Source organism: Microcaecilia unicolor, chromosome 1 (genome assembly GCF_901765095.1).
Source record: "Microcaecilia unicolor chromosome 1, aMicUni1.1, whole genome shotgun sequence".
Classification (NCBI taxonomy): domain Eukaryota; kingdom Metazoa; phylum Chordata; class Amphibia; order Gymnophiona; family Siphonopidae; genus Microcaecilia; species Microcaecilia unicolor.
The window spans coordinates 709,665,215-709,684,401 of record NC_044031.1 but is presented as its reverse complement, the minus strand read 5'-3'; the positions used below and the strand labels follow the sequence as shown (position 1 = coordinate 709,684,401).

The 19,187-nt window shown below is 43.3% G+C and overlaps 1 protein-coding gene across 5 annotated transcripts in view; it reads left to right on the top strand.

Annotated features, from left to right (window-relative positions):
- The window catches only part of UNC13C (unc-13 homolog C), a 921,443-nt gene that overhangs the window by 580,753 nt on the left and 321,503 nt on the right, over nucleotides 1–19,187 (top strand). For all 5 annotated transcript variants that reach the window (XM_030189213.1, XM_030189208.1, XM_030189204.1 and 2 more), the window contains 2 exons: nucleotides 9,703–9,872; nucleotides 13,882–13,997. In XM_030189213.1, coding sequence (XP_030045073.1) covers nucleotides 9,703–9,872; nucleotides 13,882–13,997 — 286 coding nt within the window. The remainder of the gene's footprint in view (nucleotides 1–9,702; nucleotides 9,873–13,881; nucleotides 13,998–19,187) is intronic.

The window sequence follows — 19,187 nt, the reverse complement described above, 5'->3', positions numbered from 1 at the left end:
GGAGTTATCCTCCGAAGAACCGTGGAGATTGGAGTGTTTTCCGACCCTCATCACGCAGGACGAAGGGGCTCTTCTGCATCCCAACCTCCAGTCTCTGGCTCTCACGGCCTGGATGTTGAGGGCGTAGACTTTGCCTCTTTGGGTCTGTCAGAGGGTGTCTCCCGCATCTTGCTTGCTTCCAGGAAAGACTCCACTAAGAGAAGTTACTTCTTTCATTGGAGGAGGTTTGCCGTCTGGTGTGACAGCAAGGCCCTAGATCCTCGCTCTTGTCCTACACAGACCCTGCTTGAATACCTTCTGCATTTGTCTGAGTCTGGTCTCAAGACCAACTCTGTAAGGGTTCACCTTAGTGCAATTAGTGCTTACCATTATCATGTGGAAGGTAAGCCGATCTCAGGACAGCCTTTAGTCGTTCGCTTCATGAGAGGCTTGCTTTTGTCAAAGCCCCCTGTCAAGCCTCCTACAGTGTCATGGGATCTCAATTTCGTTCTCACCCAGCTGATGAAACCTCCTTTTGAGCCACTGAACTCCTGCCATCTGAAGTACTTGACCTGGAAGGTCATTTTCTTGGTGGCAGTTACTTCAGCTCGTAGAGTCAGTGAGCTTCAGGCCCTGGTAGCCCAGGCTCCTTACACCAAATTTCATCATAACAGAGTAGTCCTCCGCACTCACCCTAAGTTCCTGCCAAAGGTCGTGTCGGAGTTCCATCTGAACCAGTCAATTGTCTTGCCAACATTCTTCCCCGTCCTCATTCCTGCCCTGCTGAACGTCAGCTGCACACATTGGACTGCAAGAGAGCATTGGCCTTCTACCTGGAGCGGACACAGCCCCACAGACAGTCCGCCCAATTGTTTGTTTCTTTTGATCCCAATAAGAGGGGAGTGGCTGTAGGGAAACGCACCATATCCAATTGGCTAGCAGATTGCATTTCCTTCACTTACGCCCAGGCGGGGCTGGCTCTGAGGGTCATGTCACGGCTCATAATGTTAGAGCCATGGCTGCGTCGGTAGCCCACTTGAAGTCAGCCTCCATTGAAGAAATTTGCAAAGCTGCGACGTGGTCATCTGTCCACACATTCACATCTCATTACTGCCTGCAGCAGGATACCCGACGCGACAGTCGGTTCGGGCAGTCAGTTCTTCAGAACCTGTTTGGGCTTTAGGATCCAACTCCACCCCCCGAGGGCCCTGTTTGTTCTGTTCCAGGCTGCACTCTCAGTTAGTTGGTAAATTTTTTAGGTCAATCTCAGTTTGTCCTCGCCGTTGCGAGGCCCAATTGACCATGGTTGTTGTTTTGAGTGAGCCTGGGGGCTAGGGATACCCCATCAGTGAGAACAAGCAGCCTGCTTGTCCTCGGAGAAAGCGAATGCTACATACCTGTAGAAGGTATTCTCCGAGGACAGCAGGCTGATTGTTCTCACAAACCCGCCCGCCTCCCCTTTGGAGTTGAGTCTTCCCTTGAAGTGTATTGTCTTGCTACATACTGGACTGGCCGGCTCGAGCCGGTTTCGGGCGGGAAGACGGCCGCGCATGCGCGGTGCGCATGGGCGCGCGAGGACTAGCAAAGGCCTTTGCTAGTAAACTTTCCGATGGAGGGGGCTGCCGAGGACGTCAACCCATCAGTGAGAACAATCAGCCTGCTGTCCTCGGAGAATACCTTCTACAGGTATGTAGCATTCGCTTTGTGTTGAATTGGTATAACAGAGAAAAGCCCTCAGAAACCACTGGTAAAATACCTACGGTTTTGTGTGTGGTTATATATTGCTCAAATTATAACTCACGCAGCGTTTCTATCACTGGGCGAAAAACTCTGTAAACCTCAGGCTGAATTATTTTAAAAAGCCTCAACAAGAAAATGTATTAACTGGCAGCAGTAGTTTTAGATGACAGGCTCAACTTATGGCCTGAATCAATTCAGCATAGAAAAAGAAAAAAGCACTTAGCTTAAATTGAGTTCAAGCACTCTTCATTGTCCGTTCTACAGAGATCACCGTTTCACCTAAGACCACGGCTTCATCAGGAACGGAGTGCTCATTATATGCTGAGATTGAGTTGAAGGTGTGAATTTTTCAAGATGGCGGATAGCCGATTAAGTGATATTTAACAGACCAGGAGCCATTCCTGGCTGGTTAAATATTGTTAAATATCGGGGGGAGAGGAGGGGTAAGTACCCTTAGTAAAAGAACCCCATAGTATATAAATGCAAGGGGGTCATATGCATGACTTACAGACATAACTTACAGAATACTGTAAGTGATGCTTGTCCTTGCCACATATACTGGGTCTAGGGCTGGTATAATTGCAGGGATGTAAATGTAAAGCATGTTGATACTGGATTATGCTAGTGTTCTATAATAGAATCTGGGCACCCATATGCTGTTATAAAATAGAATCCCCCCACGAGTCCAGAGGGCACCTAAAAGAAGAACATAAGAATAGTAATACTGGGTCTGACCAATGGGCCATCTAGCCCAGTATCCTGTTTCCAACAGTGGCCAATTCAGGTCACAAGTACCTGGCAGAAACCCAAATAGAAGCAACATTGTGGAATCCCAAACAATAAGATTCCAGAACCCCAAATAGTAGCAACATTCCATGCTACCAGCCCCGGGGCGCCTAGTTGTAGAATTGCCCCCATACAGGGTATGTGTGCATTTTATTAAGCATATATTTTGGAAAAGTCTGCCATTTTTTTACCTGAGACAATGCCTTTAACAAAATACCCCCTACATCTTTAATATCAGTAGTGCTAAATATCACTATATTAGCAGAAATCCTAATCATTGAATGATGAGAAATTTTTTCCACCAAGGCCCAACAGCATTGTTGCAGGCCGGTCTTCCCCGACGCCATATTATATGTCTCTTTCTACACAAGCCCAATGTCCCTTTCAGGCGGCAGGGCCTGGTCTCCCTGCCAGCCATGCTGCTTCCTGCCAGACTTCCTACAGCCACGCCACTCACTCACTCACTGTTAGCTGAAGCCACACAAAATCTATACGTGTTCCATTGGATGTTTTCATGGCAGACAAATCATTGAAGCAAACTGCTGCTTTTTATATGTAGAAGAATCGTTGTGCGAGATAATGGTTTGGGCAGCACTAAGCTTGAATCCAGGGAGACATGATGTGAGAGTTAGTGAAGCACAGTACAATGGTATCTCTTTCATTTGTGCTACCGACCATTTCTGAAGCAGCATTATGCATGCACAGCACTGTACAGACACAGAGTCAAACCTTGGTTCATAGAGCTTACAATAGTCAGTCAAATATACATGACAAGCACATGTAGGAAAATATATTGTAGGGAAGTGGTCAAGAAGTAAAAGAAAGATGAGAGTGGACCTAAAATTGAAAGGAAAAGTAAAAAGAAAATTAATAATAAAACATCTGCAATATACAACTTTTATTTTTTTTAATATTTCCCGTGTAAAACCTGTTAAGTGACTTTATTCTTTAAAACGTAATTTGATTTGATCAATAAACAGCAAAGTGGATGTTAGAATCAAATTAAGCCTGGAACAAAAGTGAAAAGGAGACTGTACACAACCTAATAAATGCATCTCTGTTTATCAATACTTCATTCTTATAACAAAGGGTTCTTCAGAAAAGTTAGATTCTAACTCTCTGAGAAGTTTGCTGAGACTGTAATTGGTATTGATTGGTTTAAAGTCACAAGGTTGTGGTCTACAAAACCCTGCTAAAATTGGGTGTTAATGCCTGGTTTCAACTTGAGTTGGTTCCTCTTGCATTCACTAAACTGCAGTATCACTGGACATTGCAGGGTAATTTTATAATTGAACTCTCATATGAAAAGTCCAGAAAGGTGCCTATTTTAGTTGGGTTTCAGGATATCACTAATGAATATGCATGAGAGAAATTTGCATGTGTGTCATCTCCATTATATGCAGATCTCTCTCATGTATATTCACTATCACTCCAAGGGTTACATACAATATAATTGTCAAGCATGTATCACATATCATTAATGAGACTACTGTAAAATTCAATATTTTTCAAAATCTAGCAACTCTTTATTGTTAGTCACACTCTCTCTCCTAAACACTTACTCACATTAAAGCTCACACATAACAGTGCCCCCCCTCCCCCCCCGGTTTCTCCTGTCCCGCTTGTGCCATCAATCTCTTTTTCGATAGGATCTCTCCAATATTTCTATTAAGGGTACAGGAGAACCGAGGTCTCACATCCAATGCCGGATGTAAAGACAAGGTTGACCAATGCTTAAGCAAGATCTGCTGAATCATACTGGTCTGCTTGTAAAATGGAAGAACACAATTAATGTGTTCATTGGGTTGCTGTCTCACTCTTATTATTATTATTAGCATTTGTATAGCGCTGCCAGACGCACGCAGCGCTGAACACCTGATACAAAGAGACAGTCCCTGCTCAAAAGAGCTTACAATCTAAGTAATACAGACAAACAAGACAGTTACGGGTGAGGGAAGTAATGGGTGAGAAGGGAGGAAGGGACAAGGGGAGGGCAATTGTGGCTAGGAGCTAAAAGCAGCAGTGAAAAGGTGGGTTTTCAGCATAGATTTCAGCATAGCATTATTAAGCAAACACTGATGTACATGCTTAGCCTGCTTGTATGCAGCCTTAATGGCATATCAGGGGTATCCCTGTTCACGAAACCTCTCAGATAATAATCTAGCCTGTTGGGGTATAGTTCTCCTGATCAGAACTCAACCTCTTAATCCTCAGAAATTGGCCGATCGGTATACTTTCCCTTCAGCTTCCGGGGATGATGGCTCCCAAAATGCAACACAGTATTCCTATCAATGGGTTTGCGATAAACCCCAGTAACAAATTGATGGTTAACAGAAGTTATATCTATGTCCAAAAATTGTACAGATGACCCCATCGCCTGTCTAACAAATTGAATGTTAGCATCACAATTGTTTAAATACCCCACAAAATACTGCAACTCCTTTTCAGATCCTGACCATATGATGAACACGTCATCAATGTACCTTTTCCAGGCAATGAGATTATGCTGTACATAGCCTGGAAGGGTCAAAAATCGAGCTTTGAACTCTGCCATATAGAGGCAAGCCGCCGTGGAGGTGACTGTAGCCCCCATGGCGACCCCTCTAATCTGTAAATAAAAATGCTCCTCAAATTGAAAATAATTTTTCTCAATCACTAATCTCTCCATTTGGTTTAACAGCCGCATTTTATTATTAGATAAACCTAAACCCTGTAGTGTACGTTCAATTATCTGAAGGCAGGCATCTTGTGGGATACTCGTGTACAAAGCAGTGACATCAAGTGTTAACATAATAACCTGTTGATCCCCAGGAATCTGTAATGAACTCGAGAATATTAATAAATCACCCGAATCTCTTACATAAGAGGGAGTATTATGCACCTCTTGATGCAGATGATAATTAATGATACTAGTCTGTAATTTCCCGGATTACTTCTGGAACCCTTTTTAAAATCAGCTTTACATTGGCCACCCTCTAATCTTCTGGTATCATGTTTGATTTCAAAGATAAATTATATATTACTAACAATAGTTCCACAAGTTCATTTTTCAATTTTATCAATACTCTGGGATGTATACAATCTGGTCCTGGTGATTTGCTTCTGTAATCCGTTGGGTTGGTCGTGAGCCCTTGGGCCCTGGCCGAGGCCAGCAGGGCGCCGACCCATCCCAAGGGGAGACCGACCCACCACCGCACACCCCAGCTACACAATACCCTCTAAGCTACCCCTCCCCACAGTCCCTCAGGAAGAAGGGAAATAGGCATACAGGCGGGCCTCACGGCCGAACCGGAACCCACGCACACAGAGTCACTCGTGCGAGCCTCACGGCTGAACTGGAACCCAATCACACACAGGGAGGGGTGAAAGAACCCAGAGGGCCCCCAGATGCCAGATACGCGCTGAACACCAGCAATAGGGCACAGGGGAAAACAAGGACCAGAGCGGGCCACGCCCACGCAGGGGACTAGCGCAGGACAGGGGAACTAATACAGCAACCCCCCTCCCCCCCCCCCACCAGGGTAGGAGCCCCAGGCAGAAGCCAGAGGAACCAGACACAAAAGGAAGGCAGAAAGCCTTTGCCTCAAACCCACTGTAGACAGAGGCACACGGAACACAAAGGGTTAAGCTTGTAGAGCCAGCAGAGAGAGAGTGTCATAAATCAACAAACAATCAGAGAGAACTCTTACCCTCCAGAGAAGGAGTGGGGCCCATTCAACAAACACACTGGCAGAAGCAGGAATACAATACACACAGTACACAAAGGATTAAACTCACTGAGCCAGCAAGCTGGGACACTGGGAAGAGAAATCCTTAAAACAAACAAACAACGGAGAATGCTCTCACTCAGCCCAGAGCCCGGGAGGCTGAGCAATGCCCAGCCCCCACTAAACAAACAGCAGCTGACCCTGATTACAGAGCTACGCACACACACACACACCCAGCAGCAGCTAACCCAGAGGGAAGGAAAAGAATACTCTAATCCAACACAGATCCCTGTCAGAACCTAGAGCACGTTCTGAGAGAAACCTATCAGGCTTTCCTATTACTACCAAGTAAGTAACGCAAAAGCAGAGAAACTCTTCAGCTGCAGGCTAAAGTACTATCCCCTGACGTCAGCACAACCCCTGGCAGCCAATCAGAAGAGACGTCCCCCCCTCCCCCTCGGCCAAACCGGCAGAATCATAACAGCTACTTTTCAATTTGTCAAATTGCCCCATTACATCTTCCAGGTTTACAGAGATTTGATTCAGTTTCTCTGATTCAGCATTGAATACCATTTCTGGTATTCGTATCTCTCCCACATCTTCCTCAGTGAAGACCGAAGCAAAGAATTCATTTCTCTCCGCTATGGCCTTGTCTTCCCTGAGTGCCCTTTACCTCTCAGTCATCTAGCGGTCCAAACGATTATTTTGCCAGCTAATATACCTAAAAAGTTTTTACTATGCATATTTGCCTCCAACACAATCTTCTTTTCAAAGTCTCTCTCTGCATTCATTATCAGCGCTTTGCATTTGACTTTACATTCTTTATGTAGTTTCCTATTATTTTCAGTTGGATCCTTCTTTCATGTTCTGAAGGATTTTCCTTTAACTCTAATAGCTTCCTTCACTTTACTTTTTAACCATTCTGGCTGTTGATTGGTCTTCCTTCCTCCTTTTTTAATACATGGAATATATTTGGCCTGGGCTTCCAGGATGGAATTTTTGAACAGCATCCATGCCTGATGTAAATTTTTGACCTTTGCAGCTGTTCCTCTTTTTTTTCAACGTTCTTGTCATTTTATCATAGTCTCCTTTTGAAAGTTAAATGCGAACATATTGGATTTTCTGTGTACTTACTCCAGAGCTTATATCAAATCTGATCATATTAAGATTACAGTTATCAAGAGGCCACAGCACCAGTACTCCCTGCACCAGATCATTCGCTCCACTAAGGACTAGGTCTAGAATTGTTCCTTCTCTTGTTGGCTTCTGAACCAGCTGCTCCATAAAGCAGTCCTTGATTCCTTCATGGAATTTCACCTCTCTAGCATGCCCTGATGTTACATTTATCCAGTCAATATTGGGGTAATTGAAATCACCCATTATTATCGTGTTCCCCAGTTTGTTAGCCACTAATTTCTGATAATATTTCTACATCTGTCTCTTATTCCTGGCCAAGTGGACGGTAGTATACTCCTATCACTATCCTTTTCCCCTTTACACATAGAATTTCAATCCACAGGGATTCCAAGATGTGTTTTGTGTCCTCTAGAACTTTTATTCTATTCGATTCAAGGCCCTCCTTAACATACAATGCTACCCTTCCACCAATTTGATCAATCCTGTCACTGCAATAAAATTTCTATCCTGGTATGACAGTGTCCCACTGATTGTCCTCCTTCCACCAGGTCTCAGAAATGCCTATTATATCTATTTTTTTCATTTAGTACAATATATTCTAACTTTCCCATTTTATTTCTTAAGCTTCTGGCATTCGCATATAGACATTTCAAACTGTTTGTTGTTCCTATTTACATCTTGCTCAGCAGTTGACAGTAATAATGTGCAATCCTGAAAATCTGTCTGCTTTTTATTTAAAGACACCTGCAGGCTCATTTTCAAAAGAGAAGACGCCCATCTTTCGACACAAATCGGAAGATGGGCGTCCTTCTCACAGGGTTGCCCAAATTTGCATAATCGAAAGCCAATTTTGGGCGTCCCCAACTGCTTTCCGTCGTGGGGACGATCAAAGTTTACGGGGGCTTGTCGGAGGCGTAGCGAAGGCAGGACTTGGGCGTGCCTAACACATGGGCGTCCTCAAATCATAACGGAAAAAAAGGGCATCCCTGACGAGCACTTGGACGACTTTACCTGGTCCTGTTTTTCTTGTGACCAAGCCATAAAAAGGTGCCCGAACTGACCAGATGACCACTGGAGAGAATTGGGGATCACTTCCCCTTACTCCCCCAGTAGTAGTAGTTGTGGGTAGTGAGTTTTGGGGGGGGTTGGGGGGCTCAGCACACAAGGTAAGGGAGCTATGTACCTGGGAGCAATTTCTGAAGTCAACCCGCTAGGGTGCCCGGTTGGTGTCCTGGCATGTCAGGGTGACCAGTGCACTACGAATGTTGGCTCCTCCCACGACCAAAGGGCTTGCATTTGGTCATTTCTGAGATGGGCGTCCTTGGTTTCCGTTATCGCCGAAAATCAGAAATGACCAAGTCTAGGAGCGACCATCTCTAAGGACGACCTAAATTTCAAGATTTGGGCATCCCCGACCGTATTATCGAAACAAAAGATGGACGTCCATCTTGTTTCGATAATACGGGACGTTTTGCGAGGACATCCTCAGCAAAACTTGGGCATCCCTTTCGATTATGCCCCTCCTGGTCTACTATGCTATCTACAGTATTGCAACTTTGCTATTGGGATGCCCTACCTTCCCTGTTTTGGTGATATTTTTGAAAGATACCTCATTCCGAACCATGTGATTTTGAGCAACTGTTAGCCTTCCCCCAGTTTCTAGTTTAAAACTTTGCTCTATCTCCTTTTTAAACACTGATGCCAGCAGCCTGTTCCCACACTGGTTTAAGGTGGAGCCCATTCTTTCGTAATAGGCTCCCCCCTTCCGTAGAATGTTGCCCAGGTAGCTAGCAAATCTAAAACCCTCCTTTATAGTTCAGAGTGAGAAAACATTTTTATATGATATAGGTGTAGGTGTTTTTGTGGGCGTATTTTGGGCAGAATACGGGCTGTGTCTTCATTTATATATGTTGTTTATTAAATATGCATTTACATTCATACATTTATACCTGCTTCTGAGCACAAGAAATGTATATGGGTTCAGTTTACTTGTGAGTTCTGCAAGATTTGTGCTGGTATTTTATAAAGATACATACATGCCTGTATGTCTTTATGAAATAGTCTTAAAATAGGTGCCCACAGTCCTCCATACCTAGGCATCTTGTTATAAACTTACCCTCTAAGGCTACCAGTCTCTTATTTGCCAGAATTTCTCCACCACACTTTTTAACTCATCCTTCAACAGATTTCTAGACTGGCTTTGGGATTATATGTGGCCTCACTTTGTGGAGATATATTCATATGTATTTTTTTCACACTTCCACATTTTAGAAAATACAAATTGTTGTTCCAAAATCAGGATCTGGCATGTTTTCCAATATATATCAAACTGTTCCTCTTTTCCTATCTGCAGTGAGTGCCATAACTCTACTGACAGAATCAAAGTAAGAGTCTGGGATGAAGACGACGACATCAAATCTAGAGTAAAACAACACTTCAAAAAGGAATCCGACGACTTTCTTGGACAAACCATTGTCGATGTGAGGACACTTAGTGGAGAAATGGATGTCTGGTACAATTTAGGTATTGAAATAATTTCCTGTTTCTCAGCTATAACTACAAGTCTGTTTCTACTTGTTTTAGTGCATTTTCAGTGAGGTTGACTCATAAAAAGAAAACTGTTTTGTACTGTGGATGCAATATTTCAAAGCAAACAAACCATTAGTACACTAGGCTCATAATGATTAGGATTTTACTATTTTTGTCTCTTTCCTTAGAGGTAAATTCTAGACCATTAGTCATTGTTTAACACCAAGAAAGAAAGAAACAATTTGTCTTTACAATCAAATATACCTATCAAAATCTTTTATAGCTCCACAGAAATATTGTGGCTGCACTATGAAAGGAAAGCAGTCAATGCACACAAATTTGTATTCACATGTTAATATGTACCAGTGTAGGAGTTCTCAACCCAGCCTTCAGGGCACAGCAAGCCAGTCTGCTTTTCAATATATCCACAATGAAACTGGGTGCCAGGAATTACACCTGGTTTTAGTAGGCATAAGTCTTGGCGCCCAAATTTGGGTGTGGGAATTGACACTATGCACTAATTCTATACAGGGTGCTCCGCCTGGAGTGACCTTTATAGAATGGCACTGAGCACTGATTTTTTCTGATGCCGATTTTTGAGCGCCATTTATTGAATCCAGCCTTATAACACTTAATCATTCCCTTATAGAATAGACTTAGGGCTAGATTCTATATATGGTGCCTAAAAAATCCACACGGTAAACATTTCCGCCTAAGCGTGTTCTATAAGTGGTGCCTAAATTAAGGCGCCGTATATAGAATATGCCTAGGTGGAATTCACAGTGCCTAAAACTACACGCATCCATTTACACAAGCAAAAACGTAGCGTAAACCCGGCACGTAGATTTGTGCGCACTAGGCCATATTCTATAACAACGCATGAAAATTTTGGAATGCCCACGAAACACCCATTTCCCCACTTATAACCATGCTCACTTTTGCCTAGGCACATTAGAATTTAGGGGCAGTGTGTTACAGAATACGCTTAGGGATTTGTGCACGTAAATTCTAATTTTTGCTAATTAGTGCGCATTATTGCTTGTTAAGTGTTGTTCATGCTGATTAGCTTGTTAAACCAATTAAGTTATGCATGTTGCAATAGAATCTACTTGGAGTTTGGCACGGAACGCCATGCGCTATATAGAATCCGGGGGTTAGTCATTTACTTGCTTGCATTATAGAATGCTATCCTAAGTTTGCATTTACATACCAGCATTTAGGCATGCCCGCTTATGCCCTGTTTATGGCTGGCATAAATACACATACTTAAATGCGCATTATAGTCTGTAAATGACAGTCTTCTAGATCCTAATCACATAATTGTTTGACATGCCCATGCACCTCCCTGTGCACACCCCCTTGCAGTTATGCACTCTGCGACCTGTGTTCTCACATTATAAAATACCGTTGTGCATCTACACAGCTTGTATGCACATAAGTGTGACATTCACATGTGTAAATGTTACTATTCCATAATCTTTGTGCCCAAATGGCATTTATATTTAGGTGCTATATGACTGGAATAAGTGCTGGCAATGCAGTAACAAAGTCCCAAATGACAAATGTTGAAGAGTTCCATGTTGAATGAAATATTGGGGGGGGGGGGGGGGGGAGGAAGGGACAAGTACAATTATTTCTCAATCATTTGTTTCAAGTCCTGGCTGAAACAAGTACTTTGTAGGCACATGCATGTCTCAAAACGTTTGATAAGGCTGATGTAGACATTTTTACAATTATGAGTGCATTCCCATTGTAAAATTGTAAATGCAGTTATAAATTTTCAACCCTGAAACTGCACCCGAAACACATCTCTTGGAATAACTGCATCCCAGTGTATCTAAGCCTGTAAATGGTGGTATTCTACCATTTAAACGTGTATGTAATCTACTTGTATAAATGCTGCTAATTACACATCTAGATGTTTCTAAAATGGCCTCCAAGATCTCATAGAACGACAAACGACAGACTGTGTTGCTATAAGAAAGTAAGGGGTCCTTCTACTAAGGTGCACTAATGGACTTACCTACTTATAATTGAAAGAGAAAAATGCCTATATTGCGACCCAAATCGGGAGATGGGCGTCTTTCTCCCGTGTGCGCCCAAATCGGTATAATCGAAAGCCGATTTTGGGCGTTTCCAACTGCAATCCGTCGCGGAAACGGGTAAAGTTGACAGGGGCGTGTCGGAGGTGTGGTGAGGACGGAACTGGGGCGTGGTTATCGGCCGAGGAGAGATGGGCGTCTTACTACGATTTTGGGTCACTTTTTTTTTACCCTTTTTTTCACGAACAGGTCCGAAAAAAGTGCCCCAACTGACCAAATGAGCACTGGAGGGAATCGTGGATGACCTCCCCGGACTCCCCCGTGGTCACTAACCCCCTCCCACCAAAAAAAACCCACTTTAAAAACTTTTTTTCCAGCCTCTATGCCAGCCTCAAATGCCGTACCCGCCTCCATGACAGCAGAATGTGTTCTATCCTGTGACAGCCTTTCCCTGGTTCTGATGTGGCTCTTGGGTGAGTGTGACACCTTTTCTGTTATGTGCACTGCAGAGTCACATCAGCAATGCATTGTGGTGGATGTAGGGTATTGGGCTCTGTGATTCCACTAGCTTGTGGCAAATGTTCACGATGTTGGTAGTTGGTAGGCTCTACTCCTATGGTGCTTTTCCCCCTGTTGACTGGGTCAGAGTGTGCCCTGTTTTGTTTCCGGTAGTCCATGAGGTAGTGGCCATTTTTGTAAGCCAGTTTTAGATCCCTTTCACGTGTTAGCCACATTACAGAACTTAGTTCTTACCTTGAATGTGGCTGAAAGAGGGCATTGTACAGCATTCTGCCAGCTCGGACCTACTGCTCAACTCAGTACCAGGGAGACTCTTTGCCAGTGGGGCACAACCTCTGATCTGCAGTTAACTGTGAATAAGCATGCTTATTCCAATAAAGGACGTTTGCGGAGAGATTAGTCTTCAGTTGTCAACTGGTGTGCCAATGTTATATAGCAGCAACAAGTCCTAGAGGCCTGCCTGCATGTATGCAGGTCCCTGGAGCACTTTTAGTGGGTACCGCAGTGCACCTCAGCCAGATGGACCCAGGCCCATCCCCCCCTACCTGTAACACTTGTGCTGGTAAATGGGAGGTCTCCAAAACCCACTGTACCCACATGTAGGTGCCCCCTTCACCCCTAAGAGCTATGGTAGTGTTGTACATTTGTGGGTAGTGGGTTTTGGGGAGGGGGGTTGGGTGCTCAGCACCCGTGGTAAGGGAGCTATGCATGTGGGAGCGTTGTCTGAAGTCCACAGCACTGACCTCTAGGGTGCCCAGTTGGTGTCCTGGCATGTCAGGGGGCGAGTGTACTATGAATCGTGGCCCCTCCCATGACCAAATGGCTCGGATTAGGACGTTTTTGAGCTGGGCGTTTTTAGTTTCCATTATCGCTAAAAAAAACAAACGCCCAGCTGAAAAACGTCCATTTTTTCGAAAATACGGTCTGTCCCGCCTCTTCACGTACCAGTTTTCGGACATAGACGCCAATGGAGATAGGCGTTCGCGTTCGATTATGCCCCTCTTAGCATACTCTAAATGATAAGACACCCATTGTATTCTTATGTGTGTCTTATCATTTAGTGTGCACTAATCGTTAGCACAGGCTAAATCTTAGTATACCTTAGTAAAAAGACCCCTAAATGATTAGGGGGAGATAATCCTTTATGCAATCATGTTTTATTCATAGTATGCCTGACTACTGATACCTTGAAATGATTTTTCTCACCTGCATCCTTGGTTTATCCTTCCAACTTCACTGCAGTTGGAATGATTTTAAGATGTATGAGATGATACAGAGGGGCATAACACTAGATTCTGAAATCCACCCCCCCCCCCCAAATTAATCTTAATACTGGAGAAAAAGACTTGTATGATAAGAAATATATATTGATCAAGGTAATAAAAAGTATCCAAATATTCAATAGCTATGGATTGTTAAAGGTTTCAACATTTTTTTCATAGAGAAGCGAACAGATAAATCGGCTGTCTCTGGTGCCATTAGATTGAAAATCAATGTTGAAATTAAAGGAGAGGAGAATATTGCACCATACCATGTACAATATACATGCTTGCATGAGGTAAGCTGATATGTTAATGATAAGACAATGTCAAACAAGTGTGCAGTACTACAAAATGTATGCATAAGTTACTTATATTTGGAAGGTTCATTTTTTTCTTTAAATGGATATACTGTGTGGTTAATTCTTGCAGTGTACAAGTTAATCAAGATTATTACCATGAAAGTAAGGATGATAACAAACTAGTATGAGGTATATGTACTAACCTACAGGGTATTCCATAGGTTTACATCCTGTGCATTTTGCAACAGATGGAAATGAGCTCTGTAGCAAACTTTCAGTGTTTAGCCATTGCAGTCAGCATTATTTTTAAACAATGGCTTTGGCAGCTAAATAAAATATAGATAATGATCAGCACTATCTAGATACCAAGAGGTGCTGAAAATTCAGGTAGAGTACATAAGAACATAAGCATTGCCATATCGGGACAGACCAAAGTTCCATCAAGCCCTGTATCCTGTTTCTAACAGTGGCCAATCCAGGTCACAAGTACCTGGCAGTATCCCAAAAGAATAAAACAGATTTTATGTTGCTTAATCTAGAAATAAATAGTGGATTTTACCAAGTCCATATTAATAATGGTTTATGGACTTTTCATTTAGGAAATTAGCCAAACCTTTTTTATATACCCTGCTAAGCGAACTGCTTTACCACATTCTCTGGCAACAAATTCCAGAGTGGCAAGTGCTGCTTCTATTCAGATAATAGCGATCTTCAAACCACTATCCAGATAAATTTAGGACAGAAATTTATCTGTGTAGTTCTCCAGAAAGTGGCCTCAATATCACTGCTCTCCAGATAACTGCCAATTCCATCTTTGCCTTACCCATGCACTGTCTTGGTACTGTCTGGCTAGTATAAATCTGGCTAGGATAAATCCTTCTTATCTGTTCCCTTCTCCACTACTGCCAACTCCAGACTTCGCGCCTTTTGTCTCGCTGCACCCTACGCCTGGAATAAACTTCCTGAGCCCCTACGTCTTGCCCCATCCTTGGCCACCTTTAAATCTAGACTGAAAGCCCACCTCTTTAACATTGCTTTTGACTCGTAACCACTTGTAACCACTCGCCTCCACCTACCCTCCTCTCTTCCTTCCCGTTCACATTAATTGATTTGATTTGCTTACTTTATTTTTTGTCTATTAGATTGTAAGCTCTTTGAGCAGGGACTGTCTTTCTTCTATGTTTGTGCAGCGCTGCATACGCCTTGTAGCGCTATAGAAATGCTAAATAGTAGTAGTAGTAGTACTACACAAGAAAAAACTAAATATCCGGCAAGTGGGTTAACTCTGTAATGGGAGCCATTTGATCTACACACCCCAAAAAAGTGGAGAAAAAAGATCTCAGCGTTACCACTCAAGCCGCCAAAGGTTTAAGGCATTGAGCACAGCACACCATCACAGATCAGAAAAAAAACTCCACTCACTATATTGTCCATTGATCTATTTAGTTCCCAAAACAGAGTAAAACCACTTACAAATCCACAGGTTAGAAAAACTAAGTCACCGTCACTGTAACCCAAACAGGTGAATATTTCAATCAACTTATCTCATGCTGTCTTCACACTGCATATCTTCTGGGGACTTACTAGTAGCAAACACAAAACTATTCAAAGTTGTCAAAACACATGCAGATTGTGAAGAATTGCAAATGGCAGATGAAAGTTGATGTGGACAAATGCAAAGTGATGCAGATTGGGAAGAATAATCCGAATCATTAGGAGTCAGCACTCAAGAAAAAGTTCTAGGTGTCATTATAGACCATATGCTGAAATCTTCTGCCAAGTGTACAGCAGTGGGCAAAAATGCAAACAGATTGCTAGGAATTATTAGGAAAGGGATGCAAAAGAAGACCAAGAATATTATGTCTCTGAATTGCTCCATCGTGCGACCTCACCTTGAGTATTACGTTCAATTCTAGTCGCCGTATCTCAAAAAAGATATAGCAGAATTTGAAAAGGTTCAAAGAAGTAAAAGCCCATAGTCTGTTACTGAAATGGACATGGGTGAAGCCACTGATTGGCCCTGGATTTGTAGCATGGAATGTTGTTACTAATTAGGTTTCTGCCAGTGTACTGAGCTAGATGGACCATTGATCTGGCCCAGTATGGCTATTCTTATGTTCTTATGTTTTTCTCTGGCCAGTTTTCCTTAACCCAAGCTCAAATACCAGACTGACTCCTTAGGCAAAGTATTCAGGAGTTGCAGCCCAACAGCCACCACACCCTGGGTAGGACAAACCTCAGCTTGTCCCTATGGCCCTGTCATCCACCCCCAGATTTTAGTTTCAGTTCAACAAACTTCAAAGTCCATGATTAAAAGTCTTAAAGGTAGGTACCTTTCCTTTCTTGTACCTCCTGTTATCCATTTCCATACTCTCTTGGTCAGACTGTCCTTTCTCAGCAGGCTGTGGGTCATTCTTCTTCTCCTCCAACTCCAGTTCTCCCTCTGTCTGCTTTCTGGGGAGAACATTTAAAGGGAATTCAAGGAATTAACTCCTCCCTTCTCCTTAGGGCCTAACCTATCTGTGGTCAATCTAATTTCCTTCCCCAAATAGGATCTTCTTGGGTTCCTCCCCAGCATTTCCCAATGTGGGCACTCTTTCCTATGGAGGATTTGCATCCCTGCCCCCACCTTTTTCAATACTCCTCCCATTAAATTGCCAATTAGGCTAGAACTTTCCTAGTGGGTCCTCCCCTTTCTGGGCTCTGGACATCCCTTCTGTAGCCTAATCTTCATGGGAGATGTTTCCTCTCCCTTAAAAAGAAACTACCCTAGTGGTTAGTGCAGTGGACTTTGGTCCTGGGGGACTGAGTTCGATTCCCACTGCAGCTCCTGGTGACTCTGGGCAAGTCACTTAACCCTCCATTGCCCTTGGTACAAAATAAGTACCTGAATATATGTAAACTGCTTTGAATGTAGTTGCAAAAACCTCAGACAGGCAGTATATCAAGTCCCATTTTCCGTTCCCTTTATTATCTTTAACTCTAACAACTCTAACCAGAAATCTGTATATTGAAGTCCTACTTCATTATATAATAAAGACTTTTTCCTTCACCTCATCTCCCTGTCTTCTTGGAAGAGTTGTGTTGATTACGCTACTCATTTTTTGTTGTGTAGTGTACTAACAGAAAATTTGCACCATGGTAAACCTTGTTTTAAAATACCTCTGCCCCATAGGAAATTTTGTCTGCTGATCTGCTGACCTACAGCTCTTTGTTGATAATATTTGAATCTGGAAAGCAGCTGTGACTCAATTCATAGACTGAGATATCACTATGGAACAGTGAATAAGAACTGATCTGTGTGGTGGGTACTAGCTCCAGACAATATCAAGAAAAAAATAGTTCAAAAGATAAGGAAACAGGGAAAGAATTAAACTGCAAAACGTAATTATACTGCTTAAAACTGCTGTATGCATGTGTGCGTATATATATATATATATATATATATATATATATATATATATATATATATATATATATATATATATATATACATACAGTGCACTCCATTTAAGTGCACGTCGGATAAGCACATGCTCTATTCGGTCCTGTTTTTGGCGCCATCAATTTCTATGGGTACAAACTTCGGTTTAACGCACCACTGATAAGTGCAAGATTCACTTATATGCATGGTTTAAGACCATTCCTCTGCAGGAAAGACTCTACATATGCGCACTGTAAGGAGGTTGGAGGGTCTAAGCAGGTCAGGAGGAGGTATGGGGCCAGACTACATTCCCCACAAGGCCCTGAGAGAAGGGATCGGGGGGGGGGGGGGGGGTAGGTCCCAAAACCCAGTATGGCCCCCACGTGGAAGGGAGGGGGAAAAGGACTGGAAAGAGCAGCTGGTATGGCAGACGAGGGCCAGAAGAGGGAGCAGGGATGACAAAGCTCAATTCCCTTGGGTTAGAAATCAGTACAAGATTCCTTCCACCTGGGAGGGGGAGGAGGTCTCCAACCAATAGCCTAGCAGAGAAGCAGAGTTAATGGAGTGCTTGGAGGAAGGAGAGTCTGGAGGGCCCAGCACACCAGGTTTGGAGGAGCCAGTTCACATAGACTGTAATTGTACTTTGGGGCAGAGTTGCAGGGACTGAAGGCAGTGGATGGTCACAGGAGTCAATTAGCTGTGTTGTGGGCGGTGTACTGCCATTCTGCAACCACCCAAGCGGAAAGACTTTTAAAACTGAAACCCAGGCTGTTGAGCTGGGAGAGAACTTGGATTTAAAGGGAAGTTTTTTCTTGTTGCTTTGTTTTGGAAACTGAAGGGACTTTAACCCCCTTGAACTGAGATTTGTGGAGGAGGTGAAATAAACTGTTTGGAACTAAAAGCTGTGTTGTCTGGAAGGACTTTGTTTGTGGACTGCTGAAGGGAGCCTACCACCCCCTGAAGGTTTGCTACCGGAATTACAGTTATTACAGCACGCATGGAATATGGAAGCCGATTGCCGCATGACAACCAACAAGATTTCAAATTTACCGCCCCTTTAACTGCCACAGGCAGAATAAGCAAAAGAATGTTGTTAGAGTGTACACTGGGGTTGTCGTCGTCATTGCGCAACTGTAAGATTTTAACACTGGCTGAACGAATAGAAGTTCTTAAAAAATTTGAAAACGAACAAAGTCAAGCATCTATTGCTAAAGAATATGGTGTCAATCCCAGTCAAATCTCACGTGCCTTGAAGCAGAAAGACCAACTTCTGGAAGACTGGCAAAACAATACAAATCCACAACAGAAACGAAAATGGGCGGGAAAAGCTGAAGAGGTAGAAGATGCTCTTCTTTGGTGGTTGTCTCGAGTCAGGAGCAGACAGTTTCCTGTCAGTGGTCCACTGCTTATGGAGAAAGCTAACCAGGTAGCAGAAAGTCTTGGACTGACTGAATTCAAAGCCACTGTTGGATGGTTGGAAAGATATCTCCCTGGCAACCCAGGACACCTCCAGCCAATCCCCCCCCCCCCCACCTCTCCCAGCAGTAAGGTAAACAAACCATAAACCAATTTCTACAACTGATTCACAAGGCTAGAGGGCTTTCACTGCAGCTTCTGCTGTGAGGATGGTGGTAAATCAACAATTTAAACCCCTCAGAGCACAGCAGGGGAGGCTTAGCCTCTCCAAGCCTATTATACGGGGCGCAGCCATTTCCTCTTCCACTTTCCCAATTTTGCCTGTATGGCTGCTTTGATTCCATCAA